Genomic DNA, 23,678 nt, shown 5'->3' with positions numbered 1-23,678 from the left:
CTTCTTTACAAACCATTGATGCACTTCGCTTCGATTGTGCCGTCGGGAATAACGTCACAAATACTATCGCGTTGATCCCACATTTAGCGGACCCAGCAACAGCCACCCCAAAAATACAGCGCCCCTCCTCACTAATAGCCCACAGCGGTGCCCACTGTCTACATGTATCCATAGCCGCCAAACTAGCAGCACCCTGTTAGCCTCTTTTCATCCTGACAACCAACCGCGATATATCTCGACAACGCCAAAAGAAAAAAAAAACTGGAATTGGACAGGCCTATCACCAACCCAGTCACGCATCTCCATAACCTGCGCTTTCGCTAGCCATCAGGGCTCTCTTCAGGCTATAGTCGACAAAGGGTGGAGGAGAAGCGGCTAACGGGGTGAAGCCGTCGCCAAGCAGAGATGGAGCGCTCACAGCCAGCCTCGTCCAATTTGATGGGTAAGTCGGTGAACAAGGGGCTCTTCTGCGCCGTTTGTCTTTCGCGAATAGCTTCAGTTTGATTTTGTACTTGCTTTACGCCATGTATACATGTATATCGTAAACATAGGTACCTATCCTACGGCACCATGCCCGGCCTCATTCTCACCCCCAGTCTTTTCATCTCACTATGCAACTCTTACTTATTCTCATATGAAACCTTTCATCTCACACTCTACTAAATCACAATCACAGACACCCACAACCGTCTCATTGCTGACATCCTCACCCGCTACCGCACCCTCATGATGCTGGCCACCGTCCAGGCCGAGCAGGACCGCAACAACGCCAACCCCGAAGCCATGGCCGTCACCGGCATATCCATCAAGATGGAATTCGATGGCTTGGTAAGTGTCGGATCCCATCCCCCCCTGCTCACATAATTCCCGTCCAGGGATGATACATGTGTATATATGTATCAAGGCAGCAGCAGCAGCAGCAGCAAGCAGGACAGCTCACTCACATTTCTTCCCCCTAGTACACATCCATCAAGGAATTCCTCACTCTGTCCCGCAAAATAAAGGAACTCTGGATCTTTGGACCCCTCGGCACAGAAGACCAAGACCGCAAGGCGAAAGAGGAGCAGCTCGACCAGGACGTCAACCGGGTGTCTGAACTTCTTAACCAGATGGAAGCGTCCAAGATGAAGAACCTGGCCGAGAGCAACGGCGGCACGTGGCAGCCGCTCGTGAGGGAGGAAATGGAGAGTATGATTGCGGCTGCTGCTGCGGCTGCTACTGCATCTACGGCGCCTACTGCTGCGGCCGGTCGGTGAGGATGTTGATGCTTTACTGGTTCAAATGGATTGGCATAATTGTGTTTACTGGCGTTGGGGATGCACGGAAGTTTAGACAGATACCACCAGACATCGTCGACTACAAATATCACTTTGAAAATTAAGGGAAAAAAAAGGAGGGGGGAGCTCGAAAAATGTGCCTCGAAAAAAAGAAAAAATACGAAACGCCTTAGAGCTCATCAGGACAACAGGATGAGCACCCTGTCTATAGGCCCATGTCTAATATGTACAGCATCAGCATCAGCCCCTTAGCCCTCCCCGCCTTCAGGATCCTCCTCATCCTCGTCACCAAGCTGCTTATCGACGTCTTGCAGCTTACCGTTCGACTTGTCAATCGTCGCAACCTTCATGCCTCCGGCAGTGAGCCACAGGAAGTGATTTGATCTGAATTGATCAATCTGTGAAAAGAAGCTGTGGAATCTGTGAAAAGGATTATTAGATAATGTCAAACCAGAAAAAAAAGGAAAAGGAAAAGAAAGGAAAACTTACGAATTCTCCTTCTCCTCGACGCCAAAGATGCGCGAGTAAATCTGCTCCTGCTTAAACGCTTCCAGCTTCTCCTCATATCTGTCAAAGTCAATGTCCTCACGCCCGAGCGTCTCCTTCGCCCTCTTGTTGTAGTTCTCAAACACCGGTCGCTCCAGCAGCAGGCCCAGGCCGGGCATCTTAGGAATGGCCATCTTCTGAGGACCATAGCTCTGCTTGATGCGGTCCAGAGTCGTGCCGCAGCGCACCATCAGAGTCACCAAGCCGACCATCTTTCGGATCTGGTGCATCATGAAGCTCTGGCCGTGGACCTTGAGCGACAGCCACTCCGTATCGCCGATGATGATGGGCTTGGGATTGACGACAAAGGATCGGATATGTCGCTTCGACGAAGGGTCGCCGTGCGACTTTTGCACGGTATAGTTGTGGAAGTTGTTGGTTCCCACGTACTGGTTGAGGGCTTCCTGCAGTCGCTGGATGCGCTCGGGAGACACGCGATATGCACGCTTAGCGCCAATGTACGCTGCCTTGATGTCGCGCAGGGCAAAGTCTACAGGACCCAGCTCGCGGCGCTTGGGCTGAACCGTCTCAAGGACGACTGCAGGCCTTTGAGGTGTAGCATCGTCACCCTCATTCGTGGGGGCAGGTTCGGCATTTTCTGCTGATGGCTGCTCCTTGTCAACCATGACATAGTCATCATCTTCTTTTGCCGTCTCCTCCCGAGCAGCCGCTGGTTCTGTGCTCTCAGCCTTTTTAGACTCGTCTGCATTCTCTTCGGGGGCCTGTTCGGAATGTAAACTCTCCAAAACGGCGGCCCTCGTCTCGTCATCAAGTCCGGCCAAGATGGGCTTAATATCCTTCTCATCCACTTCCGACCAGAAATCCTTGACATCAGCCAGCCTTGCGTTGGTCTCTTCCTCAGCGCCGTACTCTTTGTTGATTTCAACAAGCTTTTTTCCGAGGAAGCTCTGAGGGTGAGGGGGCAGAAGACAGTAGCTGGGCATGAGATACTCATACCATCTCGAGTCACAGTACTGGTAGCAGTTGTAGCTGTTGTTGGTCCTCTGGATGCCCCAGACTCGGATCTGCGGCGGGAGAGCATCGTTGATCTTGTCGACGATGTCCTCGTCTTCGATAATCAGCTTCAGACTGATGACGTTGCCAGCAGCATGCACGCCCTTGTCGGTTCGCGCGCAACGAGCCAAGCTCGACTTGCGAGGGTCGTCGGCATTGGCCTTTGAAATGGCGCCGGCCTTGATGAACGCCTGGAACAGATCTCGCTCGATCGTCTCCTCGTCGCCGTTCAGCTGCATACCCTTGTATCCAGTGCCGGCATAGCCAATCATGACGGCAACCTTGCGCTTCGGCCGACGGCTCTCCGCCTCAATCTCCTCTTTGGAGAAGGGGTTCGCCTTGGGATTATCGATGTCGCTAATCTTGCGGCGCTTGTATTCCTTGTACTCGTCATGGCGCTTTCGCTTATCTACCTTTGTGCGGCTACAGTCTGATCAGCGCCGTTGGTAAATGCGGAAACCCACCCAATTGTAAAAGGAACTTACCTCCATTCTCCTCGGCCTCTGTCGCCTTTCTTTCCCTTCTTGCCGCGGTTGTTCCCAGAGCCCTGGTGGGCGCCGGCAGCCTCGCCTGATGCCATTGGCTTGTCCTCGTTGCGCTCAGTGGAGGGCGCGCTAGCAGCGACAGGAGCCTCGTCGCCGGCCGCCATGTTTGCATTGAGGATGTCGAAAAATCCCAAGTGCTGGTTGTATGGCGGAAAGGAAAATTGGATATGCGACACGGCGGTTACACTTTTTGGGTCCAGGAAAGAATTTCCTCCACAAGGCCATAATAGTGGGGTATCGATAAGTACCCACCGCCACCAATCTAGGTACAAGAGGCAATCTCAACAAAATACTTGTACACAAAATACCCTGTAAAGCTCAGAAACAAGCAGAGTCGTGCAATGTGTTGCTGTAACGAGTAAAGAAAATTGAATAAAATATTCTTTTCAAAATTGAACCGGAATCAGCTCAATTTGATTTTGGCTTGTCTTATGAGTTGTCAATCTGTTCCCGAGGAATCCATTCTCGATAATACCTAGTCTCGTCATCACATGCTTCTGTCTAAGCCTGTTCAATATCAAGATAAATGCGTCAACGTAACATCAACAGCGCAGTAAATATGAAATAACTAAACTGCTTTAGATATCTTGGACAGATAAAGACCAGCTCAACATTACAACTAGACTCGAGATCGTTCCACGTGGCCGGCTGCCTCTCAGCGTCATCTCCACCAGCTATTCCATTCTACCAAGGCCCGCGCGGGAGGCGACGTCATACACTCGAAACCCACTACTTTCAGCCTCGTACATATTCACGGCGACTCTCTGGTCCGCCTCTCCCCCCGAACAACATTCCCCAGCAACTCTCTATGCCTGCGTCCAGCTGATCCTCGTCTTTGCGAGCCTTTCACTCTTTCATCACCAAATGGCATCGGTGCAGCGCCGTGCAGCCAAGACTGCTTCCGACCCTTCAACCCCATCCTCCAACATCGACATGGCCGCCGCCACAACCCAGGCCGAGTCCTCGCGGCGCAACCCGCCATACCTGCCGACGCCTCTCGAGAGGATCTTTCTAGCCGTCTTCCCCGCCATCCTCCTCTTCGGCACCGTCTTCTCCATCGTCTCGCCCGACATACGAGCCTCTACGTATGACCACGTGTCGCAGTCGCACCATCAAGACCCGAGCATCGCGCCGAGCTATTTTGCCCGGAAGAACAATGTCTTCAACGTAGTATTTGTGAAGCGAGGCTGGGGATGGATCACCTTTGCATTCGTCTTTTCTCTCCTCATGCAGCCCACCCGCAATACGCCGCCCGCCGTCGTTCTGGCGAGGAGAATCCGCGCGGGAATCCGTTGGGGAGCCGCCACGGGCTGGTGGTTCGTAGTAACACAGTGGTTCTTTGGCCCTCCTATTATTGACCGCAGTTTCCACTGGACCGGTGGCAAATGCGAGCTGGCGCAACGAGAGGTTGCCGTGGGCGACGGCAGCGTGAAACAGCTGTTGACGGCTGTGGCTTGTAAAGCAGCAGGAGGCAAGTGGAAGGGAGGCCACGATATTTCGGGTCATGTATTCCTCCTGGTTCTGGGCACTGCATTCTTGATGCAGGAAGTGGGCTGGCCGGCCCTCAGATTCTGCGGATGGCTCGCCGAAGAGAGATGCGTCGTCATGCCTGACGGAGCGGTTAAGAGCGCGAGCGTCGAGTCCGAGACGGGGGCTGGAGAGGGAGCAGGAGAGCCTGTGTTTAACATTGGGGGCAAGACCGCCATAGGCATCATGTCGTTGAGCCTGTGGATGCTGCTCATGACGGCCATATACTTCCATACATGGTTTGAAAAGGTAGGTCTTGAGATTTACTGCTGGGAGATGATGACGAGCTAACGCCTACATCGCAGCTTACTGGGCTTTTGACTGCCACCATCGGTGTATATGCTATATATTATGTGCCCAGATTTGTGCCGGCTTTGAGAGGGGTGGTTGGTTTACCAGGGATATAAATGTAGGAGCGTGAGCATGAGCGTGAGCATGGAGCATGAGCATTGGGTTAGATAGAGTGTATGAATGCAAAGTGAATGATTCTGTAAATCACCTTCTTGAATCATTAATGATGCCCTTCTCCTGAAATCATATCTTCACGCATGTCTATTGGTGAACACCAAGATTCTGGTCGTTGGCGCAGCATCGCGAAATAGAACATGAGAATCTGCCATGGAGGGGCATCGCAGCAGCGATCCCCGCACGGACCTCAAACTTGCTGCTCTACCAAAATACTGACGTCTTACATGCCACTTGGACATTATTCATCTCATTACGATACTGTACTTATACTGCGTCGCTGACCAACTATCGCTAAAAGCCTTCTCCTTTTTCTAGGGCTTTGATATTCTCAAAATGTCGCGCCTAAAGGCCCCGGCAAACCTCCATGAACTCGTCAGAGCCACCTTCTCCAAGGCGCTGTCCGCAAATGAGCTTCATTATTTCCCTACTCAAGTCACCATCTTACATGTCAACTCGATCCCTGTACGTAACAACTACCAAGCTATCCTCCAAAAAATCCATCCAAAAGCACCAATCGATGGCTAACAAAACCCTCACAGTTCCAGCTGCGCTTCTCTCCATCCCTCGCAAATAAACCCAAAGGCCCTCCGCCAGACCCGTCGCAGCCTCGCAAGCCGCCCTTTGACCCCTTTGCCAATCCTCCCGCCTCTCTTTTCATCACTGATCTAGGCCCATCCCATTTTCTTGTTCTGAACAAATTTGCCGTTGTGCCGGAGCATTTCATTCTCGCGACGAAGGAGAATAAGCCGCAGACTCAGGTGCTCGAGGAATCCGACCTGGAGGCCGCGCTTGCGTGCATCGAGGCTTACGAGCAGGCGAGGCAATCAAGCAGCCGTGATGCAGGATCCGCCTCTTTAGGAGAGAAAGGATCACAGGATGATGGACTGTTCGCGTTTTTTAATGGAGGACCTGATTCCGGAGCGAGCCAGCCCCACAGACATCTTCAGTTGCTGCCAATCTCTCGGATGAAGGATGGCCTAGAAGACCAAACTGCCTGGGATGTGCTCGCACAGCAAGTCGATGCACTGCAGAAAACTCCGTTTGTTGCTTTCTCCGAATCTATCAACACGAAAATGTCCTCTGCAGATCTCTTTGCCGTCTACTCTCGCGTCTACACAAAAGCTTGCCAGGCAGCCGCCCAGGACGCCGGATCCAAGATAGAAGCGGTTCCTACGACGGGCGAAGCCCTAATCAGCTACAACATGGCCATGACAAAGGACACATTAGTCATATGCCCTCGGAAACAGGAAGGCTCCGAGATCAAAAGCAGCGATGGGCACGAGGCTGTTGGATCACTCGCTTTGAACGGCACAGTCTTGGCTGGTACGGCACTGGTGAAAAACGAGGCTGAGTGGGAGGCATTGAAGAAGAGCCCAGAGCAGCTACTTGCTGTGCTAAGCAGCATCGGTATCTCACGGGGCGAGGCGGAAGAAGGTCAGAATAAGCTGTAGAAAGCGTTTACCGTTGAAAGACCAGTATTAGACACAAATATAAAGAGGCCAGTAAAGAAAAAAGAAAAAAAAAAGCAACAAAGAAAGAGACTATTCTGTAAAATGAACTAAGAGATGAAACTCGGAAAGTCCATAGTCTATGGGTATCGTAGCCCAATGCGCCTTTAGCAAATGTGAAATGCCATTACAAAAAAAAAAAACAGAAAAGAAAAGAAAAGAAGATCAATGTCCTTTGTCTATCCTCCCCATACTCCGATGATGCGAGACCTTGTTCTCATGATGAATAAATGCAGACTAAAGAGAAAAAAGAAAAAGTAGACAAGAGTGCCGGATGAAAGGTATCAGTGCGCACAAAGACAAAAGAAAAAATCGGGAGAAGAAGAAAAAAAGAAAAGAAAGAGTGAGAGAGTGCGTGAGGATCTAATATCAGCCATGTGTAGTGTCCCCAAGTCTTCTGCCGCGATTGCGATATTAGTCTTCTTCGTCATCGCCATCGTCGTCACCATCGTCGTCCTCATTCTCATCCTCATCGTCCGCCTCGGTCTCGACTCCCTCCATCTCATCATCATCATCTTCATTCTCCTCATCATCGTCACGAGCCTCCCAGCTCTGATCAACCCAATTCTCCCCCAGCTGCCCAGTAGCTTCGAGATGCAGCCATCTACGATGACAAGTCGTGTATCCAAAAGCGTACGTGCCGCCATGGCCGGTTATGTACTGAGAGACCATCATCCACGAGATGCCTGCCCTGTCAGGATGCTGGCCACCAGCATACACTTGAACGGCCTCCTTCAAAAGATGAATCTGCGAAACAAGAGGTTAGGGCAGGAAAAAAAATTATAAAAAGGAAACACTGAAACTTACGTCGATGGGCGTCCACTGAGGATCTCTGACCCGGTCCTCTTTTCTCTTCGTCAACGTTCGAAAACGGCCACGAAGAGTCGACTCTGCCTCTGCGAAGCGGCCATACGTCTTGATGAGTTTGTACGAGACTTTATTCCGTCTCGCCTCCACGAGAAACCTGTCTTTGGTTTCTCGATCAGCATCGCGTGGAAGCCAGTCGACTTCTACCGCGGGCTTTGGGCCCTTGCGGCGTCTATTGGCTTGTCGTCTTCGCCTTGCTTGTTCCAGCGCGGCCTTGCTACCCACTAGAGTAAGCTGGATTGGTGGATGCGAGTGATTGGGTCTCTCATCACCGGGGAGATTCCGCTGGTGCTCATGCTTAACAAAAGCAACCCCCGTGAGAGGCTGCGAAGAGGAAGCCACCTGCAGGGTCATTTCGACGTTCTCACCAAGAAGAGAGGCATCGTTCTGAATGGTCTGCTCCAGAGTCTGAGGAATTCCAAAAAGATCACCCTCGTATGTGGCTGACCATCGTTCATCTAGAGGAGGAAACTGAATCAAATGGTCCGGCATTGCAGCATATTCGAACGGCAAAGGCTCAAAAGGCTCATCACCGGTTTGGAATGGCAGCTGGCTAAGGTCATTGACTTGACCTTGGATATCTTGTACATCCAAGACGGCAGCTTCTTCGAGGGTTGGAGACATCCACGGATGCAATGTCTGATATTCGTCATATTGCTGCTGCTGCTGCTGCTGCGGCGGCGGCGTATAATCGTTTTCAAAGAAATTCGGGTCCTGTATTCCTCGAGGGTTAATAAACACAATGTCTGCCAGATATCAAGTAGGCCAAGGGTGAAATTAAAGACAAGTTTACCACATAGTAGGACGGAGACAGGTAGCGCTGGTCGTCCGCCATTGTTGGTCGAGTAAAGGGATACAAATGCTGGTCAATGCCTGGAAAATCCCATGGGAGATATGGTTGGTTCAGACTATCTCCGTCTGTTGGGTTGAAGAGAACTAACTGCTGCTGTTCCTGTTGCTGCTGCTCCTGCTCCTGCTGCTGTGACTCTTGATAGAGAGACCCCTCAAAAGAATCGAAAGCCGTGGTGTCTGGATCGCTGATATTTATGGCGGATGCGTTCCCAGCTCCTTGGTTGTACGGAAGGCATGCTTCATCCAGAGCAGCAGGGCTGCCTGCTTGGCCTATCCTAGTCAGAACGTCTGGCATCGATTATCAAACGCAAGGGCAACTCAAACTAACCGTTGCTATCCGTCTTAGGGCTGTCCATCTGTCTCTGACGCTGCTGCTTAGAGGCAGATCTCGTTTGAGGCATGGCAACGATGTAGCCTTCCGTGTGAGACGAGCGGGATGAACAAGAGACAGGGGGAAGGATATCGATATCCGCTCCTGGTTCAAACAAGATTGAACGGGTAGATGGATCGAGGCGGATATCTGCCTGGGTGGGAAATCTTTCTGAATAGAAATCAGGGGATAACGCGTGTGTCTAAAGACGTCTCAAATAGCAAAAGAAAATAGAAGGACTTCTATATAAGCCTTGTCAAAGTCAAAGACAGGGTTGATGGTGATGCAAATAGGATTATCAAGATGGAAAAAATTGTCAACGTCAAAGCGTGCCAAAGTTTTGAATCTGGATATTCGGGTTGGGGAAGGAAGAAGAAAAGAGGAAATATTGTTTTTCTTCCTAGGAGAAATACAAAGGCAAATCCTATAGTGCTCCATTGAACGGTCTGCCAGCTGGCAGCTGCAATAATTCGAAATAACAATACTATGGCCTGCGAGGTTGTCACTTGGCGGGTACCTTGAGCGCACATGGCCTCTTTGAGTCCCTATTTTGCACATGGTTTTGCTACCACTTGAAATTTCCTGCGCGGGATGAAATGATGTAAACTGCCAAATCCCTCATTATATCAATCTAGCTTGCTCATACTTGCAGCGTCCTCCTTTCATCTCCCCTTGGCCTCTTACAAGGCATGCAGTTTCAATAGCAGTTAATCTAATGGCCAGTGCTCCCTGTTGTAGATATTAATAGAGCATTTATCTGGATGGTAGACCCACAAATAATACTTCTAAATATGTTCGAGCAAAGCTTTATTCATTTCTCCAGCCGTGATGTTTCCAAGGCCCTTGGACGCTCAAGTGTAAAATGGATCCATGATCTGAAGGCTACCCGCCGGCTGCGAGAAATGAGCTGGCAGCTCGGCGGAAAGGAAGTAAACAAAGTAATTAGAGACAGCAACTAGGGAGCACACACGGACTGTGCGAGTGTAAAAGATGAGAGCCATGGGGAAGCTACTGGAAACACTGGAGAAGGAAATGACAGCGGGTGTTTGCATGGACGCCTTATTTGAAACCACATCACAGGCTGCTTTCCCACATGGCTGCAATTTATTCAGCTAATGAACCCCCATGTCGTAGCACAGAAAACGTGCTGCCAGGGTTGGCACCAGCCGCTCAGGTATAGCGGCCCTTCATGCCCTGTTCCACAAACCAGGGCATTGGAATATACCCGTCTATTTACTCTCTGCGTACTGTTTAATTTAACAGGAACCCGAATGACATGCAATGGATGTCTTTTCCCATTGTTGGGTTACACGAGAGAGTATTTGTGCAGGCGGCAGCTCAGAAACAGGAGCTTGTTGGTGGGCTGTAGTACATATGAGATTACTCATGTACTCCCCCCCCCCAAAAAAAAGGACGTGATGCCGGCTTGGAGAATAGGAAAGGAGCGTATAATTGGTATTTATTCAGCAATGATAATTACTGTTCTATATGGTGATCCCTTGATTCCCAGGGTTCAGTGTGGAGTGCTGGTTCAAGGATAGAGTAGCGGAGGTGGCAATAGAGTATAATAGGTCCTAAGTACGTCGTTTGCCATTATCTGCAAAATGTCCCTTGCTGCAAATTCTATCATAAGTCCCAATATTGTTTGAAGTATACATCCAAACAAAGGATGCCTTCAATCTTTGTATTCATGTAGTCGTCCTGCTCGCAGACAAGGGATCAAAGACAATCGCGAAGAAAGCACAAAGTCTAATGGACAGCCACTTTGTTCTTTCATCCACCATATTATTCAAAATCATTGATAGTTGAAGCTGAATTCAGTCTCATTTACGCATCAGCTAGTTGCACTTTTACGGCCATACACAGAGCAATCAAGCTACACTAGTCACACAACACATCCATGTTGGAAGCATAGACTTTCATCAAAATGCAGCGTCTTAAAACGACAAAGGCTTTTGTTCATCTTGTGCCACATCAAGTAATACGGGGGAAAGAAAAAAAACAAGGAATTGCCGACTCTATTATTTGCGACGGCAAATCTGCCGTCTCAGCTTTCTTATGTTACTAGAACTCATCGTATACCGAATGCTGTCAGCATGCGACGAGTAATCGCAACTTACAATTACCAGAATGTTCACAGCACTTGATGGCCCAGTTTATCTAGGCATCACTCAGAGCACAACCAGACACTTTCGCCAAATGAAGCTTGCCCATATCCTGATCGCTGAAGTCTCGTAATTGTCTTGGCCAGCCCATGTCGTATTCTCTCGAGTCACGCAAGTCTAGCCCAAAAGTCTAACCAACTCGGAAAATAAGGTTTGGTGTCTTTGAATCAACACTATGTCTTGGATAGTATTACCTCTTACGATGAGAAGAGGTACTGCGTGAAATTTTGCATTCTTACCATCACCAGCTACTTGTTGCGCACCCGTCAGGTTAAGAATGTCCGCTTCGTTCTATATCCCAAAATTGTGTCAGTCAACACTGTATTCAGCCGACATATGAATGAAGTGATAACAAAAGCGCCAGTCTTTTTGTCTCCTATCTATGAGCTACATGCCTATTTCCTCGATGCCCAATGACAATCCCATGCTATAAAAGCCCAAGCAGGTATCCAAGTCGTATAAAATACATTCTTCCATAACAGTCGTTTGAAAAAAGGAGGCGGCGAGCCAAAAGACACGATCAACGTACTTGAGTCACGCCGCACCCCCTTTAGAAAAAATACCATGAATACCCTACAAAAGACTAATGGTCAAATAGTAAGTAGAAGAGAAGGGGAAAAAAAAAACAAATAAAAATAGGCATGAATATATATGTACATCCAAACGAGAACAACATTTTACGGCTTACACCAAAAAAAACCCGAGTTCGCTCTCGCAAAAGCCGCTGGTCCTAGAAAAATTAAGCATCAGGCTTACACGCCAAGTGAAGGCTTTAAAGAAGATATATCAATTCTAGTCGTCCCATTCCTCGTCCAGCTGGTCTATTAAACGGTTCTCCGCTTCGTTATTGCGGCTTGACCCAATATGCTGGTAGCCTCTCCTGCTCGGCAAAAGGCGTCCGCACGACGACAACAAGATGACAAATAAATCCTAAATAACACGCATATACACATTAGTTGAAAGGTAGCCCCGCCTTGGGCCGGGACGGACGCACGCTGAAAAAGCTCCCAATACCGGCCCACAGACTGTAGTTGGGCAGTTGTCGCCATCCCCGGGCGTGCGCGACGGTGCGGTTGTAGAAGACGCCGCCGAGGACGTACACGAGCACGGCGATGACGAGAATCAGCCCAAACACACTTCCGGGCCCGACGCTACCGGGCTTGTGAGGCTCCGCGTGGGCACAGGCATATGCGGAGCGAGCTTCGAAGAAGTAGGAGCATTCGTCGGGGTCGACGCCGACAAACGAGACGGCTGTGGTGGTTCCAGGATCTCGATCGCACAGGAAAGATATTGTGGCCGACTTCCGCCTGGTCTTGAGAGTGCTGTCGCTTCGCCCGATCGTCTCGATTTCGTGGGCGTGGGCAGGTGGTGAGAGGCCCTCGCTGTATTGCTCCTTTGTGCCCCTCTTGTGATAATCGTAATCGTCGTCGTCATCATTGTCGTGCCCTGAGCTCGATTTGCTATCTCCGCAGGGAGATCCGCCAGTGTACTGCAAAACGAGCTTTCGCCCTCGACTATGCAGATCCAACGATACAGAGCTGAAGCAACCATTAGCGCGCAGAAACAAGGTCGTTATTTGCAAAAGCCTCAAACAAACCCAATTGAGTAAACGCTATCGTGAGACGTGTAGTAGGCGCTAACATTCGCCCATTGGCTCTTCTTCAAGCCAACTACATCGCTAACGGGGTCGACCACCGGGCCGCAGATGTTCAAAGTGAAGTTCTTGCCGTAATCCCAGCCTCGAGAATGATAGTCCTTGTAGGTGCCTGACTTGTGTGATTTCCCCTTCTCCGGGGGCGCTACGGCTGTATCCGGCCGTAAATCAAAAAATCCACCATTTGTTAAAGAGGTCGCCGTACACGCCGGCGCAGGCGTCGTAGTTGTGGCAGTACCGGCGGCGGCCGCGGCGTTGACACCGGCAGCGGCCGTTGCCAGAAGCATCAAGAGGTGAGACGGCGAGGTGATCATGCTGGGCAGTCAGATGCCGTCGTCGCGTCGGTCGCTTATGCAGATGAAGTTTGGAAAATCTCTGGTCTAGTCGAATGAATGGCGGGGAACTGAAAATCGTCTCGAGGGGCTCTGTGCGTTGCGATGTTTGCGCTACCAACGGTCGCGTAATCTGGAAAACGATATGAAACAGGAGAGAAATGAACGACTCTCTCTTGACCGAAACCTCTTCAAAGTCCGTAGCTTGTCGCAAAGCCTGCTTAACGTCAAGAATTCCACAAGAAGACGCCAACTTTCGCAGTTCGATGCCTCAAAAGAGTGGCGTTCGTATGTATTAGTCCCAGCCTCGTATAGCCAGCCTCAGCGCCACGATACCAGCTGCGACCACGATGCCGGTTATCGTGAGGTCACGGGATCCGCACCCGTCCCGGTCCTCTGGTTGGCTGGTTCCTGGATGGTGACGTAAGTCGGCAATCTTGATGCAAGCTGGTCGGGAAAATATATTTGTCCGCTTTAAGACCCTTCATCCGCAGCCGCTGGACACTAAGCCTAATCGGGAGACTTCGATATCGCACGCGCCCCTTGAAGGTGGAATCTGGAATTCCCTTCGTCAAACTCGCCAATGGCTTGAGGCAGTGCCCGTATTCGTTCACGCATAGGCTTGCCTTGGAGGGACTATTAAAACACACGGAATTGTCGCAGGAAATCTGTGCTGGACGGTTCTTTGATTTCTCATTGACACACGTGTCACAATGGCTCCCAAATCTAAACAAGCTGCCTCGAAGCAGCCTCATGGCTACGAATTCGGAGGACCGTAAGTTGCAATCTCACAGCAGAGCAAGAGGGATTGCTTGAACTGACACGATCCTACTAGACTTGGCACCTTTGGAATTTCTTTCGGCTTACCCGTTCTCGTGTACCTCTTCACCTTCTCCTGCAACGACGTCTCAGGCTGTCCCGCGCCTTCGTTCCTGAGTCCCAAGACCCTATCTCTGGACCAATTGAAGCTCGAGGTTGGCTGGCCTGAGGATGGCATATGGGGTCTAGCTAGCTGGAAGGCTTCAGGAGCTCTTGCGGCGTATTACTTCCTCAACCTAATCTTATACGCGATTCTCCCCGCTGCCGAGGTCGAGGGTACGGTTCTGCGATCTGGTGGGCGCCTCAAATACAGGTTCAACAGTATGTGACATGATGCCGTATTAAAAAAAAAAAAAAAAAAAAAAGGGATAGAGAGACAGTTGTGCTAACTTCAGCCAAAGCATTGTACTCGAACATGGCCACTCTATTTGCGCTCGCTGCGGGAACAATCGCCCAGGGTGCTGAATTCCCTGTCTGGACCTTCATCAGCGAAAACTACGTCCAGCTCCTCACGGCGAGCATCCTCCTCTCCTACGCCATCGCCACGTTCGTCTACGTTCGAAGCTTCAGCGTCAAGACCGGCAACAAGGACAACCGCGAACTGGCCGCAGGTGGCCACACTGGGAATATGCTGTACGACTGGTTCATCGGTCGTGAGCTGAACCCACGAATCACAATTCCCCTTATTGGAGAGGTCGACTTGAAGGAATGGTGTGAGCTTCGACCGGGCATGATGGGATGGATCATCTTGAACTGCTCTTGGTGCGCTCAGCAATACCGCAACTATGGCTATGTCACAGACAGCGTTGTCTGCATCACGGTCGTGCAGGCTCTTTACATTATCGACTCGTGGGTTAACGAGGCAGCCATCCTGACCACCATGGATATTACCACTGATGGATTCGGCGTGATGCTGTCGTTTGGTGACCTCGTTTGGGTCCCGTTCGTGTACTCCCTTCAGACTCGCTACCTGTCCGTGTACCCTCGCTCGCTGGGCCCCGTTGGCCTTGCCATCACCGGCTCGCTCATCGGCCTCGGTTACTACATCTTCCGATCTGCCAATAGCCAAAAGAACACCTTCCGCACCAATCCGAGTGATCCTAGCGTCGCTCACCTCAAGTACATTGAAACCAAGACTGGGAGCAAGCTCCTCACCACAGGCTGGTGGGGAATCGCACGTCACATCAATTACTTTGGCGACTGGATTCAGGCCTGGCCATATTGCTTGCCAACTGGCATCGCTGGATATCAGATCCTTTCTGCTGGTTCCTCCTCAGTCGAAGGGGCTTTTGTCATGGCTGATGGTCGACAAGTAATCCAAGGTGAAGCCAGAGGTTGGGGCATGCTCATCACCTACTTCTATATCGTGTACTTTGGAGTCCTCCTCATCCACCGAGACGGCAGAGACGATAAAAAGTGTTATCGCAAGTATGGCGAGGATTGGGTCAAGTACAAGAAGATTGTACGATGGAGGATTATTCCTGGTATTTACTAATGCCATTCTGTGTGGCCAGCTAAGTGTCTACCTTAGGTAAAGGGGCGTCCGCTTGTCTTCCTTTGTCGAGAGAAACACCGAATCAGCAGAAAGATCATAGTCTGGATGGAGATGCGAGTTGGGCGTGGTTTCTATGCCCAGGGTTTGGAATGAAAGGTCTGCCAATAGTGTTATGGAATTTGCAGCCACCTATGGAAGCCATTCGACGCTTCTTGTCAAAATATTAGAAAGAAATTAGTAATAGTCTATATGTAATGATAATCCACATACCATGTAACTGCAGCTGGCCGATAGCCTTGTTCTCTGCAGGCGAGCTAGGAATGCTGTCGTGGAATTAGCTCTGCCGTCCGGTGAAAAGAGTGGATTTAATCTGCAGCTTTGAGCCGTAAAGTGGGATAAAAAAACCCTGTGGACGGTCTTGAAGCTGATAACCCAAAGTTGGACTGGATAACCAGTCCAAGCGTGCACAAAGCACAAGTGCGTATTGGATCGACGAGACGGGCCGAACTGGTCCCAAGGCTGAGGATTACCGGCGCAGATGACCAGCTGATTCTCTAAGCAAGGCATCACCAAGCCTTATCCTCTGCTTCTTATCACCTAATAGAATACTGGAGAAGTAACCAAGGTGTTGAGGGTAGGAAATGGATAGCTGGGCCGCAATTAAAACGCAAATAGGCTTAAATTTTAAGAATATTAACTGATCTGGAATAATTAAGTCTATACATAGTCGTTGGACTATACTACCTTGGGTCTTTAAGTATAAACTAGAGGCATTCATAAATTAGACCGCATGTACTTTAATAACGCTAGTAAGGCATTTATTTTGTCATTACCTAGTTTACGATCGGTAATGTATTGCATTGTTTACAGGGGTTGTGTGGGGATAGTAAAAAAAAAACTGCCTTTACCGCTCCAAAGACATACAACTCACAGCCTGATACCATCCTTGGTGCCTTGGCAAGTGGAGTGAGAAAAATAGAGACTGCAAAATGAAAATAAACATATAAATTGAGAATATGAGCACTATTAGACCAGTTAAATAATGGATACTAGTGTCGTTGCGGTGCGCGAAGTTGAGAATTGTATGCGATTGTTTGTAAATTTTCTATATTCTTCGCCCCCATTGCTCGGCTATTTTAGGTTTAGGTAATTACTATATATTCCTATTTCGAACTCTGGAACTTTTGTCTTTGGATGTACATATCCATTGTCCAGCAGGCGGTGGCTCAGCCACTCTTCCTGAAGGAAGCGGTGGAGAGTTACAGCACTACATGCAATGCCTGCCTAGCGCTATAAATCCGCGTTTATAATAAAAGACTTTTGCTAATTAACCCGGAATACATGTCTGTTATCCTGCTCATTAAGCAATTGTAGGCGCCCGCGGCGTGGGAGACTTTAGCTGGTTTTCTGAATGCAGTATTAAAACAAGTCCACGAATAGATTCGGATAGAACGTTCTCCCGAACACTGATTTCCTTGGGCGACAGGCCTAATGCGTATGCTATAACAATCCTATCTCTCTTATAAGGGGAATTTTATATTCCTGTTTAGGGCCTCTGGCGGCCATAAGGTAGAGAAATTGTATTTATGTGACAATGAGTGGTTTTTGTTTTTGCGAGCTGCAATACACTCGCGGTAACTTTTGGGACCCCACTGTGTAGGACAGACTACTGCAGGACCAAGGATCGCATTATTATTCCCGTTGGTTCCACTTTTAGTGGCAAACTTTAAGGCTTTGCCTTAAAGCTGAGCCTAAACCTTTTAAAGGATCCTAAACGCGGCACACGCAGCTTATTTTAGTGTATTTTTCAAATAATGGGAACTTAATTACTTTCCACGGCACTTTTTATTAGGGCTTTTCAAGCTGTAAACAGGGCTTATAATATTGAATGGCTCGAATACAAATAAGATAAATAGATTGATTAGAGTTATTTATTGCTAATGAATTATTTTTATAGAATATATATATATATGGTATTTCAAGGATTTTGGGCCAGCTTTAAGGCTTCGCCTCAAAGTTAGTTTTACTGGAAGTCTCACCAACAGACAACACATCAAATCAAAACCCCCTGGACATGTCACGATATTTAGCCCAGAAGGATCGGAACTATGGAGTTAGGGCAATCAAACCTAGTAAACGCCCTTAGTCTCAATCCTTCAGGAGTGTGTCGATTGCTCGGGAAGCAGCTAACAACTAGCCACACGATGTGTAGCCATGATCGAGCTCATTGTATAATCGGTTTCCCTATTTTTGGCCCCTCTCCAGTGAGGACAACGAGAGCGAGATGGCCGGTCGACAAAGTATAAAGTCCAGAGCATTTCTCACCTTTCTCCCGTGAGAGAATTCAGCACCGCTCACACCGGCCCAACCCTCTCCCCCACTAGTCATCTACATTGTCAATTACCCTCTCTCCTCTCATCAGACGAGTCCTCCATTTCACCATGGCCATCCTCAAGCATGTCCTCCTCGCCGTGGCCGCCACCGCGGTCAGCGTCCTTGCTGGCCCGCTGTCCACCGATGGCACCTCAACGGCTATCGTCGATGCTCCTCAGTCTGCTGTGACCGAGGTTTCAAAGCCGCTTGAAGGAAAGGAGCTCGAGGACTTCTTGGCCAATGGGCCACACATCCCCGAGGGCTCCATTGACATCACCAACACAACACTTGCCACCGAGTTGATGAAGTTCCGCGAGGCTCATATCAATGAGACCTCCTTGACCAAGAGGAGCGGCGCCTGCCATCAGGGCAAATGCCCCGATTTCAATGCCGCCTTCGACCTTTTCGAGCAGCACTGGGTGGTACCCGTCTGGGGCTCGGCTGCCAATTACTGGACGTACGCTGGTCGCTGGAATGACTGTGGCCAGTGCGGAGAGGTGCCGACCAGCAAAGGTGGATGCTTCGACTTCACTTCGTGCGGCCGCAAGCAGAACATCTGTATCGACTACGGAAAGGCTAGGGCCCATCGCATCTGGAAGGACAATGGCCACAAGACATGCTACAAGATTGACCGGGCCTTTATAGGTGGCTGTGGCGTCCTCGCAGCCGCCACTATCGACCACCCGGTCGGGGAGGTCGCATGCACTTGGTAGTCGAGCAATGTCCAAATTGCAACAACGATGGACTTTTTCTTGGTGAGGAACGGTAATTAACCGATGAGGATGAGCAGGAGGAGGATACATCCACGGGAGCAACAACAACTGCCGGGGCTAGTTTCGTCGTTCAACTGTGAGGGGTGTCGGCTCTAGGGAGACTACTACGTTGATGAGATGCTGCTGCTGGAAACTTGGATCGCAGGGGTTATCGCTATCTGGAATTAGTTCTTCTCTGCTGTTTAGCAGGTGGTATTCGTTTCTACCGGCATAACTTTCTCACCCTTCTCCTGTCCCTGAAAGAGATCTGATGGTTTTGGCTGGTAGTGATATGTGCTATACAGACAGTCAGGTTGAAGACATACGAGTCCATGGGGTTAAAAGAGGATCAGTCGTTGCTACCGGCTTAGACAGAAACACGTATTCTTCCCGGTGCGCCAGTTCAGCTGTTCTGGGCCATTGTTGACACTATATAAACAAGCCATCTAGCTTCGGTTGGTACAATGAAGACTGAGGAATAATAGACAAACACTTTTAAAATACTATTTTCTAAATTATACAAAGATGTAGAAATCCTGATTATGCAGTTATAGTCCTGGGACTCTGTGATAGAGTATTTATACTGTAACAGTTCAATATAAGGTTCATCTTTCTGCCATATATCGGTACGGATCCCTTCTATGGCAATGGATATGGATTCTCAGCCTCCAAGTTAGGTAAAATATAGCATAATCTTTTTCTACAAACTGGGTATATGCCCTTTTTGACAACAAAAATTTACACCATAGAAACTCAATTACATTTTTCTAATGTCTCTAGTTCAGCCTCACGGCCAGTCCCTCCCGTGTTCCTGGTAGGGTCTGCGGCACTTGGGCTCGGGAATGCATGATTGTACATAGTTTCGATTGGCCGGATTGGGGAGTCCAGCTCAACTTCCATCGCGTCTAAGTCTATTTTGGCTGGCTCGCCGTGGGGGGCTCGAAGGTCTATCGAGATTCGCGCTTGTGGGACGCGCGGCAGTGGACAGAACGACCCCCTGCCCCTCCACGCGACAGCACCCAGGCTTTGCGCCAGTTAGGCATGGTGTTTTCCGGGGTAACGCGGTGCGGCAAATTCGCTTCTGGTGTCGATGTTGACTTTGGGTCCCTGGTTGGGGGCGAACGTAGACCAATTTCCAGAGGGGCCTGAATGCGGAGTCGAGAATACGGAAGCACACCGAAGGTTGAGATTATAATGACTTGGCCAAACAGCGAGGTAGCATCTGACCTAGAGTGGCTGTACTGCAATATAATTTGGCATAATATGGATAGAGTTTTTGAACCGTGTCAACGTAATGGGACAAGCCAGGCTGAGTACTCTGATCTTGTTCAAGTTCTGCTGCCTTCAAAATTTCATCGCAAAATCTGGCTAGCAAATACTCTGGTTGACTTAGAGGACTGCAGTGCTGTTATTTTCGGCCACAACTTAAAGTCAAAATGGTATTGGGAGGATGTAGGAGATCCAAGGGAGGGAGATCTCCCATGGCCGTCCAAACATGGGGTCAAGCCTATTCCCATCCACCTCGCAGAGTCGTCGAGATTTCACAAGCTCAAACTACCGACAATTTGACTTCTGAGGATTACCTGGTAGGAATAGTATGTGCGTTACCGAAAACACCTCTAAGAGAAGTTCGTTTATGATCTTGGCGCCAGGGGGGTCTGACCATACGAGAGTAGTCTTAAGAGTAGTAGTGTGATTAGCATCAACCTGTGTTGTATCGGAGGTCCACTTCTTGGCCGCATTGCTGAGTCCTTGCTTCTTAAAACCTGTCCCAACTTTGCCGCGCACAATCCTGAGCGAATTGGCCATATTGACTCGGCCAAGTCCGGAGTCTTGCTCTATACGAATTTCGGTTTGGGAGGCGTTAAAACGTCGGCGTCCGGGTCCGTGCCGTACCTTGTGCTTTTTCTAGCGCCCATTGTGGTGCTGTGATCCACTGGCCCCCTACCATGATGCCCTGCAGCGACGCATATTACCATTTCCTGGTAGTGGTAGACAACCCAAGAAGCAGCCGCACTATTCTATCATATCCTTTCGCCGCTGCATAGTGTAATGGTGTAGATTTAAATTCATCCTCAGCATTTGGATCAGCTCCATATATGAGGATCAGTTCCGCTATATCAAGACTCTTCCCCCTAGCTGCAAAGTGCAAAGGCGTTGATCTGTAATGGCCTTGTACATTTGGGTCGGCCCCATCCTCTACGATATTGCGAATCACGTTGATATTTCTAATAACGGCGACGGCGGCAAGTACGTCCATTTCCAAGTCTCGAAATAGTTACAGATGCTGTCTATCAAAGGGATAACAATTAGCCTTTTTGATATTGTACGAGTTAGGGATCGCGGAAGTAGTTGAAATTGCGTAACTTTTTTTCACGGATGTGCGAAGGTGGTGATTTCTCTCTTGACTATAGGGGACGTAGAATATGGAGTGACGCACCGGGAGGTATATTCGGACGGCTTGCCCACCTTGCGATCCCAAAAGCCACAATTTCCTGTTTTGACAGCATTGAAAGTCTTGAAAGTCTGCTATGCGCCTCTCGGCAATGGCATTCCGAAGTCACCATTATTTTCAGCCTAATGTCCTGGCTTCAAACTCTGCGACACCTAAACCCACTAGCCACCTGACTACAGTTGCAGTGGGACGCCCTCATTGGGCTTCACGACGGACCCTTTTCGACATGACCTTTCAGTAAACGTTAGTTACTCTCACCATAAACTTTGCCATACTCAGCCGTTCTCCTATCCAGCACACCATCGCCAGGCTCCTCCCTTTTGAACGCTTCTGTGGGGTATGGAGGGAGGCACGTCGGTAGTTCCAAATGGTTATGGTAGATTTAAACTAATATAGTTAACTTTATTTAAAAGTAGTTATTTTTACCTTAATAAATATATTACTACCTACTTCAAATTAATATTCGGCCTCCCATTTCGGTCAAGCGATACTTTAAAAAATCTTTCTTTATACCCTTGATCCTTAACATACTGTTCAAAAGTTTTCTCTAATTCATTCGCACGGTATTCGCCAGCAATCGACGACAGGCTACCGCCATACACAACCTCTGCCATACCGAGAAGGCCCTTGGGCTCTTCCCTAAGAATAGAGGTTTTTGTAAAGGAGTATAACACAACGAAGAGCGTCCAAGCAGTCAGAACGGACAGTATAGCTTCCATCAATCCCGCTGTGCTTTTCGTAACGAAAAGGCGGTTGCTAAACGTATAGATCTGGCCCAGAACAGGATTACTGGGATGTTGCAATGGCTGCAAGAGGTAGATCGACCCAGTTACAGAGAAGATAGATTTGTACACATCCTGGGTAGCGCGTATTAATGCGTTGGTGTCCAGACGATTGGAGAAGCCGACCAGATGTTCCGAGTAAGCGAGGATTAGCAGACCCAGGTTATCAGAGGCATAGGTCCCCGTCGGATCGAATTGGTCTATCTGATGGATCATGAATTCTAGACTGCCCCAGAAGCTCGGAAGCCAGATTTGGGGTTTCGCGCTGGGTTTAAATGATATGATGGATGGTGTCGTCTCGTTTGTCGCAGTTGTGCTGACCAAAAGAGTTCCAGGAATTTTATAGTAGTTCATTGTGCATGAAATAAAACTAATATCCGTTAATCCTTGTGTCTCGGATGAGGAAGAGTTTGTTAAAAGAGCTGACACAAAGACATGGCGACGAAGGCCTGCGGTGCTTTTGCAGTTGCCAATGTAGCCGGTCTTCATGTATACGGTGGCGCCCGCGGCGACGGGTACGTGGACGTTGATTGGACATCCGCGGTCCGTTGTGTTGAAGATATAGACGTTCTCATTAGTGATAACCTTATTATATGTAGTCATTTGCTGGCAATCTAGACTCGCAGAGTAGGCTGTGAGCTCTATACTGCTATTCCCGGAGCTTGGGAATCCGCCATCCGTAATCGGTACAAACGTGGGGAAGGCATACTCCTCGGTTGTCCAGGGGGGGAAACTTGCATTGTAGACACGAGCTGCTGAGACAATATTGAAAACGGTCTGATAGTTGGTCTTGGAGTCAACGGCAGTCTCGTTAAAAAATGCCGTGATCGACATATTTGCCGCCGTGGCCTGTGAGACAGCCGCCACCTTGAAAAGATTACTCGTTAGGGAAGGGAGGAAGAGACCAAGCATCGAAACCAGAATTGTGAATCCAAGCACGATGTGCTTATTTTTGAATGCATAGATCCACGATACAAACGAGAAATAACTCCGGTAATCCAACAGAACGGTTTTTTTGCCGGGTGATCCTTCCGTCTCTGCCATTTCAATAAAGGGCTGTCTGATAGCAAACTCAGCGAATATGGATGTCCAACACAGATTATAAAGCGTGATAACAAAGGTGGGCAAGGAAGTCCATAAGTAGGATTCAGTCCAATGGGAGCGTTTGAAAAAGTTACTCGAGACAGAGTTGGGGTTAGGAATCTGGACGGTCACGAATCCATTGTTGTTTTGAGAGAGAGAGAGGAGGACTCCGATCGTCACCATCAACCCGACTTCGAGGGCTGTAAGTAGTAAAATTACTGAAGGAATTAGTTTCCATGATAGCCAGCCTTTGTCGCGATTTTTGGGAGGGAATAGAAAATGCCAAATGGCTTGAGATCCCTTCTTGTGGTTGAACATGTTGACTGTTTACAATAATAAAGTAGATGGAAAGGAGATGAGAATTGAGAGAATCCCTCTTCATTGGCTTTTAACTAAATTATCGCTCTGGTGGCCGAGGAAATAATTAATTGAAAGCTAACAAACCCCATGCCATACTCTTCTGTAGAATCGGCGAGCTACCAAGGGCTTTTGGCTTGGAGCATTATACTACTACTCTATGGAGTTCTATTTATCACAATTAGGATAAACTCTTGTGGTATTTACTTTACTAGTGCAATCAATAGTTGAATTTCTTATTCCTAAGAGAAATTCGCAATAGGGCTACTTACTAAACGTAATCAAGGCTCAAGAGGCAGTGATAGCAATCAGCCTTAGCTAGCTGTAAATCGTAGACAAGCTAAGCTGCTGTCGTGGCTGTGGGATGTTGTTTCTCTATATTCCATTTGTGGGCTCAAGGGGCAGTGATTTAGCAGTGGTAAGGTCAAATCTGCCTT

The 23,678-nt window shown here is 48.9% G+C and overlaps 10 protein-coding genes across 11 annotated transcripts; 5 read left to right on the top strand and 5 right to left on the bottom strand.

Annotated features, from left to right (window-relative positions):
• Window positions 1-574: 574 nt before the first annotated feature.
• Window positions 575-1,256, top strand: TrAFT101_004398 (uncharacterized protein; the record flags this gene model as incomplete). The annotated part of the gene is made up of 2 exons (XM_024898950.2): window positions 575-828; window positions 960-1,256. The coding sequence occupies exons 1-2, from the start codon at window positions 727-729 to the stop codon at window positions 1,254-1,256; spliced, it is 399 nt and encodes a 132-aa protein (XP_024765805.2). The 5' UTR covers window positions 575-726.
• Window positions 1,257-1,360: 104 nt separating this feature from the next.
• On the bottom strand, window positions 1,361-3,548 carry TrAFT101_004397 (uncharacterized protein). The gene is made up of 3 exons (XM_024907210.2): window positions 3,323-3,548; window positions 1,767-3,260; window positions 1,361-1,697 (listed from the first exon to the last, which is right to left on the bottom strand). Exons 1-3 carry the CDS (start codon window positions 3,484-3,486, stop codon window positions 1,526-1,528), a joined length of 1,830 nt encoding a protein of 609 aa, XP_024765806.1. The 5' UTR covers window positions 3,487-3,548; the 3' UTR covers window positions 1,361-1,525.
• Window positions 3,549-3,796: 248 nt separating this feature from the next.
• Window positions 3,797-5,408, top strand: TrAFT101_004396 (uncharacterized protein). The gene is made up of 2 exons (XM_024898814.2): window positions 3,797-5,158; window positions 5,215-5,408. The coding sequence occupies exons 1-2, from the start codon at window positions 4,247-4,249 to the stop codon at window positions 5,314-5,316; spliced, it is 1,014 nt and encodes a 337-aa protein (XP_024765807.2). The 5' UTR covers window positions 3,797-4,246; the 3' UTR covers window positions 5,317-5,408.
• Window positions 5,409-5,564: 156 nt separating this feature from the next.
• On the top strand, window positions 5,565-7,018 carry TrAFT101_004395 (uncharacterized protein). The gene is made up of 2 exons (XM_024907211.2): window positions 5,565-5,839; window positions 5,917-7,018. The coding sequence occupies exons 1-2, from the start codon at window positions 5,711-5,713 to the stop codon at window positions 6,826-6,828; spliced, it is 1,041 nt and encodes a 346-aa protein (XP_024765808.2). The 5' UTR covers window positions 5,565-5,710; the 3' UTR covers window positions 6,829-7,018.
• On the bottom strand, window positions 6,919-9,005 carry TrAFT101_004394 (uncharacterized protein; the record flags this gene model as incomplete). The annotated part of the gene is made up of 5 exons (XM_024903065.2): window positions 6,919-6,965; window positions 7,332-7,632; window positions 7,693-8,466; window positions 8,546-8,874; window positions 8,933-9,005. 5 exons carry the CDS (start codon window positions 9,003-9,005, stop codon window positions 6,919-6,921), a joined length of 1,524 nt encoding a protein of 507 aa, XP_024765809.2.
• A 2,491-nt stretch (window positions 9,006-11,496) lies between these two features.
• On the bottom strand, window positions 11,497-13,480 carry TrAFT101_004393 (uncharacterized protein). 2 transcript variants are annotated; one of them, XM_066127154.1, is made up of 3 exons: window positions 12,737-13,480; window positions 12,134-12,677; window positions 11,497-12,069 (listed from the first exon to the last, which is right to left on the bottom strand). In XM_066127154.1, exons 1-3 carry the CDS (start codon window positions 13,105-13,107, stop codon window positions 11,932-11,934), a joined length of 1,053 nt encoding a protein of 350 aa, XP_065983263.1. In that variant the 5' UTR covers window positions 13,108-13,480; the 3' UTR covers window positions 11,497-11,931. The 2 variants fall into 2 exon arrangements, with proteins under 2 accessions (XP_065983263.1, XP_024765810.1); XM_024909227.2 differs by having other exon boundaries at window positions 11,497-12,677.
• A 208-nt stretch (window positions 13,481-13,688) lies between these two features.
• On the top strand, window positions 13,689-15,784 carry DELTA(14)STEROL (Delta(14)-sterol reductase). The gene is made up of 3 exons (XM_024898838.2): window positions 13,689-13,900; window positions 13,961-14,265; window positions 14,346-15,784. Exons 1-3 carry the CDS (start codon window positions 13,839-13,841, stop codon window positions 15,437-15,439), a joined length of 1,461 nt encoding a protein of 486 aa, XP_024765811.2. The 5' UTR covers window positions 13,689-13,838; the 3' UTR covers window positions 15,440-15,784.
• A 2,096-nt stretch (window positions 15,785-17,880) lies between these two features.
• Window positions 17,881-18,525, top strand: TrAFT101_004391 (uncharacterized protein; the record flags this gene model as incomplete). Its single annotated transcript, XM_024905702.2, has 1 exon — window positions 17,881-18,525. The coding sequence occupies one exon, from the start codon at window positions 17,881-17,883 to the stop codon at window positions 18,523-18,525; it is 645 nt and encodes a 214-aa protein (XP_024765812.2).
• A 1,593-nt stretch (window positions 18,526-20,118) lies between these two features.
• TrAFT101_004390 (uncharacterized protein) lies at window positions 20,119-20,515 on the bottom strand (the record flags this gene model as incomplete). The annotated part of the gene is made up of 2 exons (XM_066127153.1): window positions 20,119-20,402; window positions 20,461-20,515. 2 exons carry the CDS (start codon window positions 20,513-20,515, stop codon window positions 20,119-20,121), a joined length of 339 nt encoding a protein of 112 aa, XP_065983262.1.
• A 950-nt stretch (window positions 20,516-21,465) lies between these two features.
• Window positions 21,466-23,202, bottom strand: TrAFT101_004389 (uncharacterized protein; the record flags this gene model as incomplete). Its single annotated transcript, XM_024905703.2, has 1 exon — window positions 21,466-23,202. One exon carries the CDS (start codon window positions 23,200-23,202, stop codon window positions 21,466-21,468), a length of 1,737 nt encoding a protein of 578 aa, XP_024765813.2.
• Window positions 23,203-23,678: the final 476 nt, after the last annotated feature.

The sequence above is a fragment of the Trichoderma asperellum genome, chromosome 2 (assembly GCF_020647865.1).
Source record: "Trichoderma asperellum chromosome 2, complete sequence".
In the NCBI taxonomy this organism is placed as follows: Eukaryota; Fungi; Ascomycota; class Sordariomycetes; order Hypocreales; family Hypocreaceae; genus Trichoderma; species Trichoderma asperellum.
This window is presented reverse-complemented; position numbering and strand designations above follow the sequence as displayed.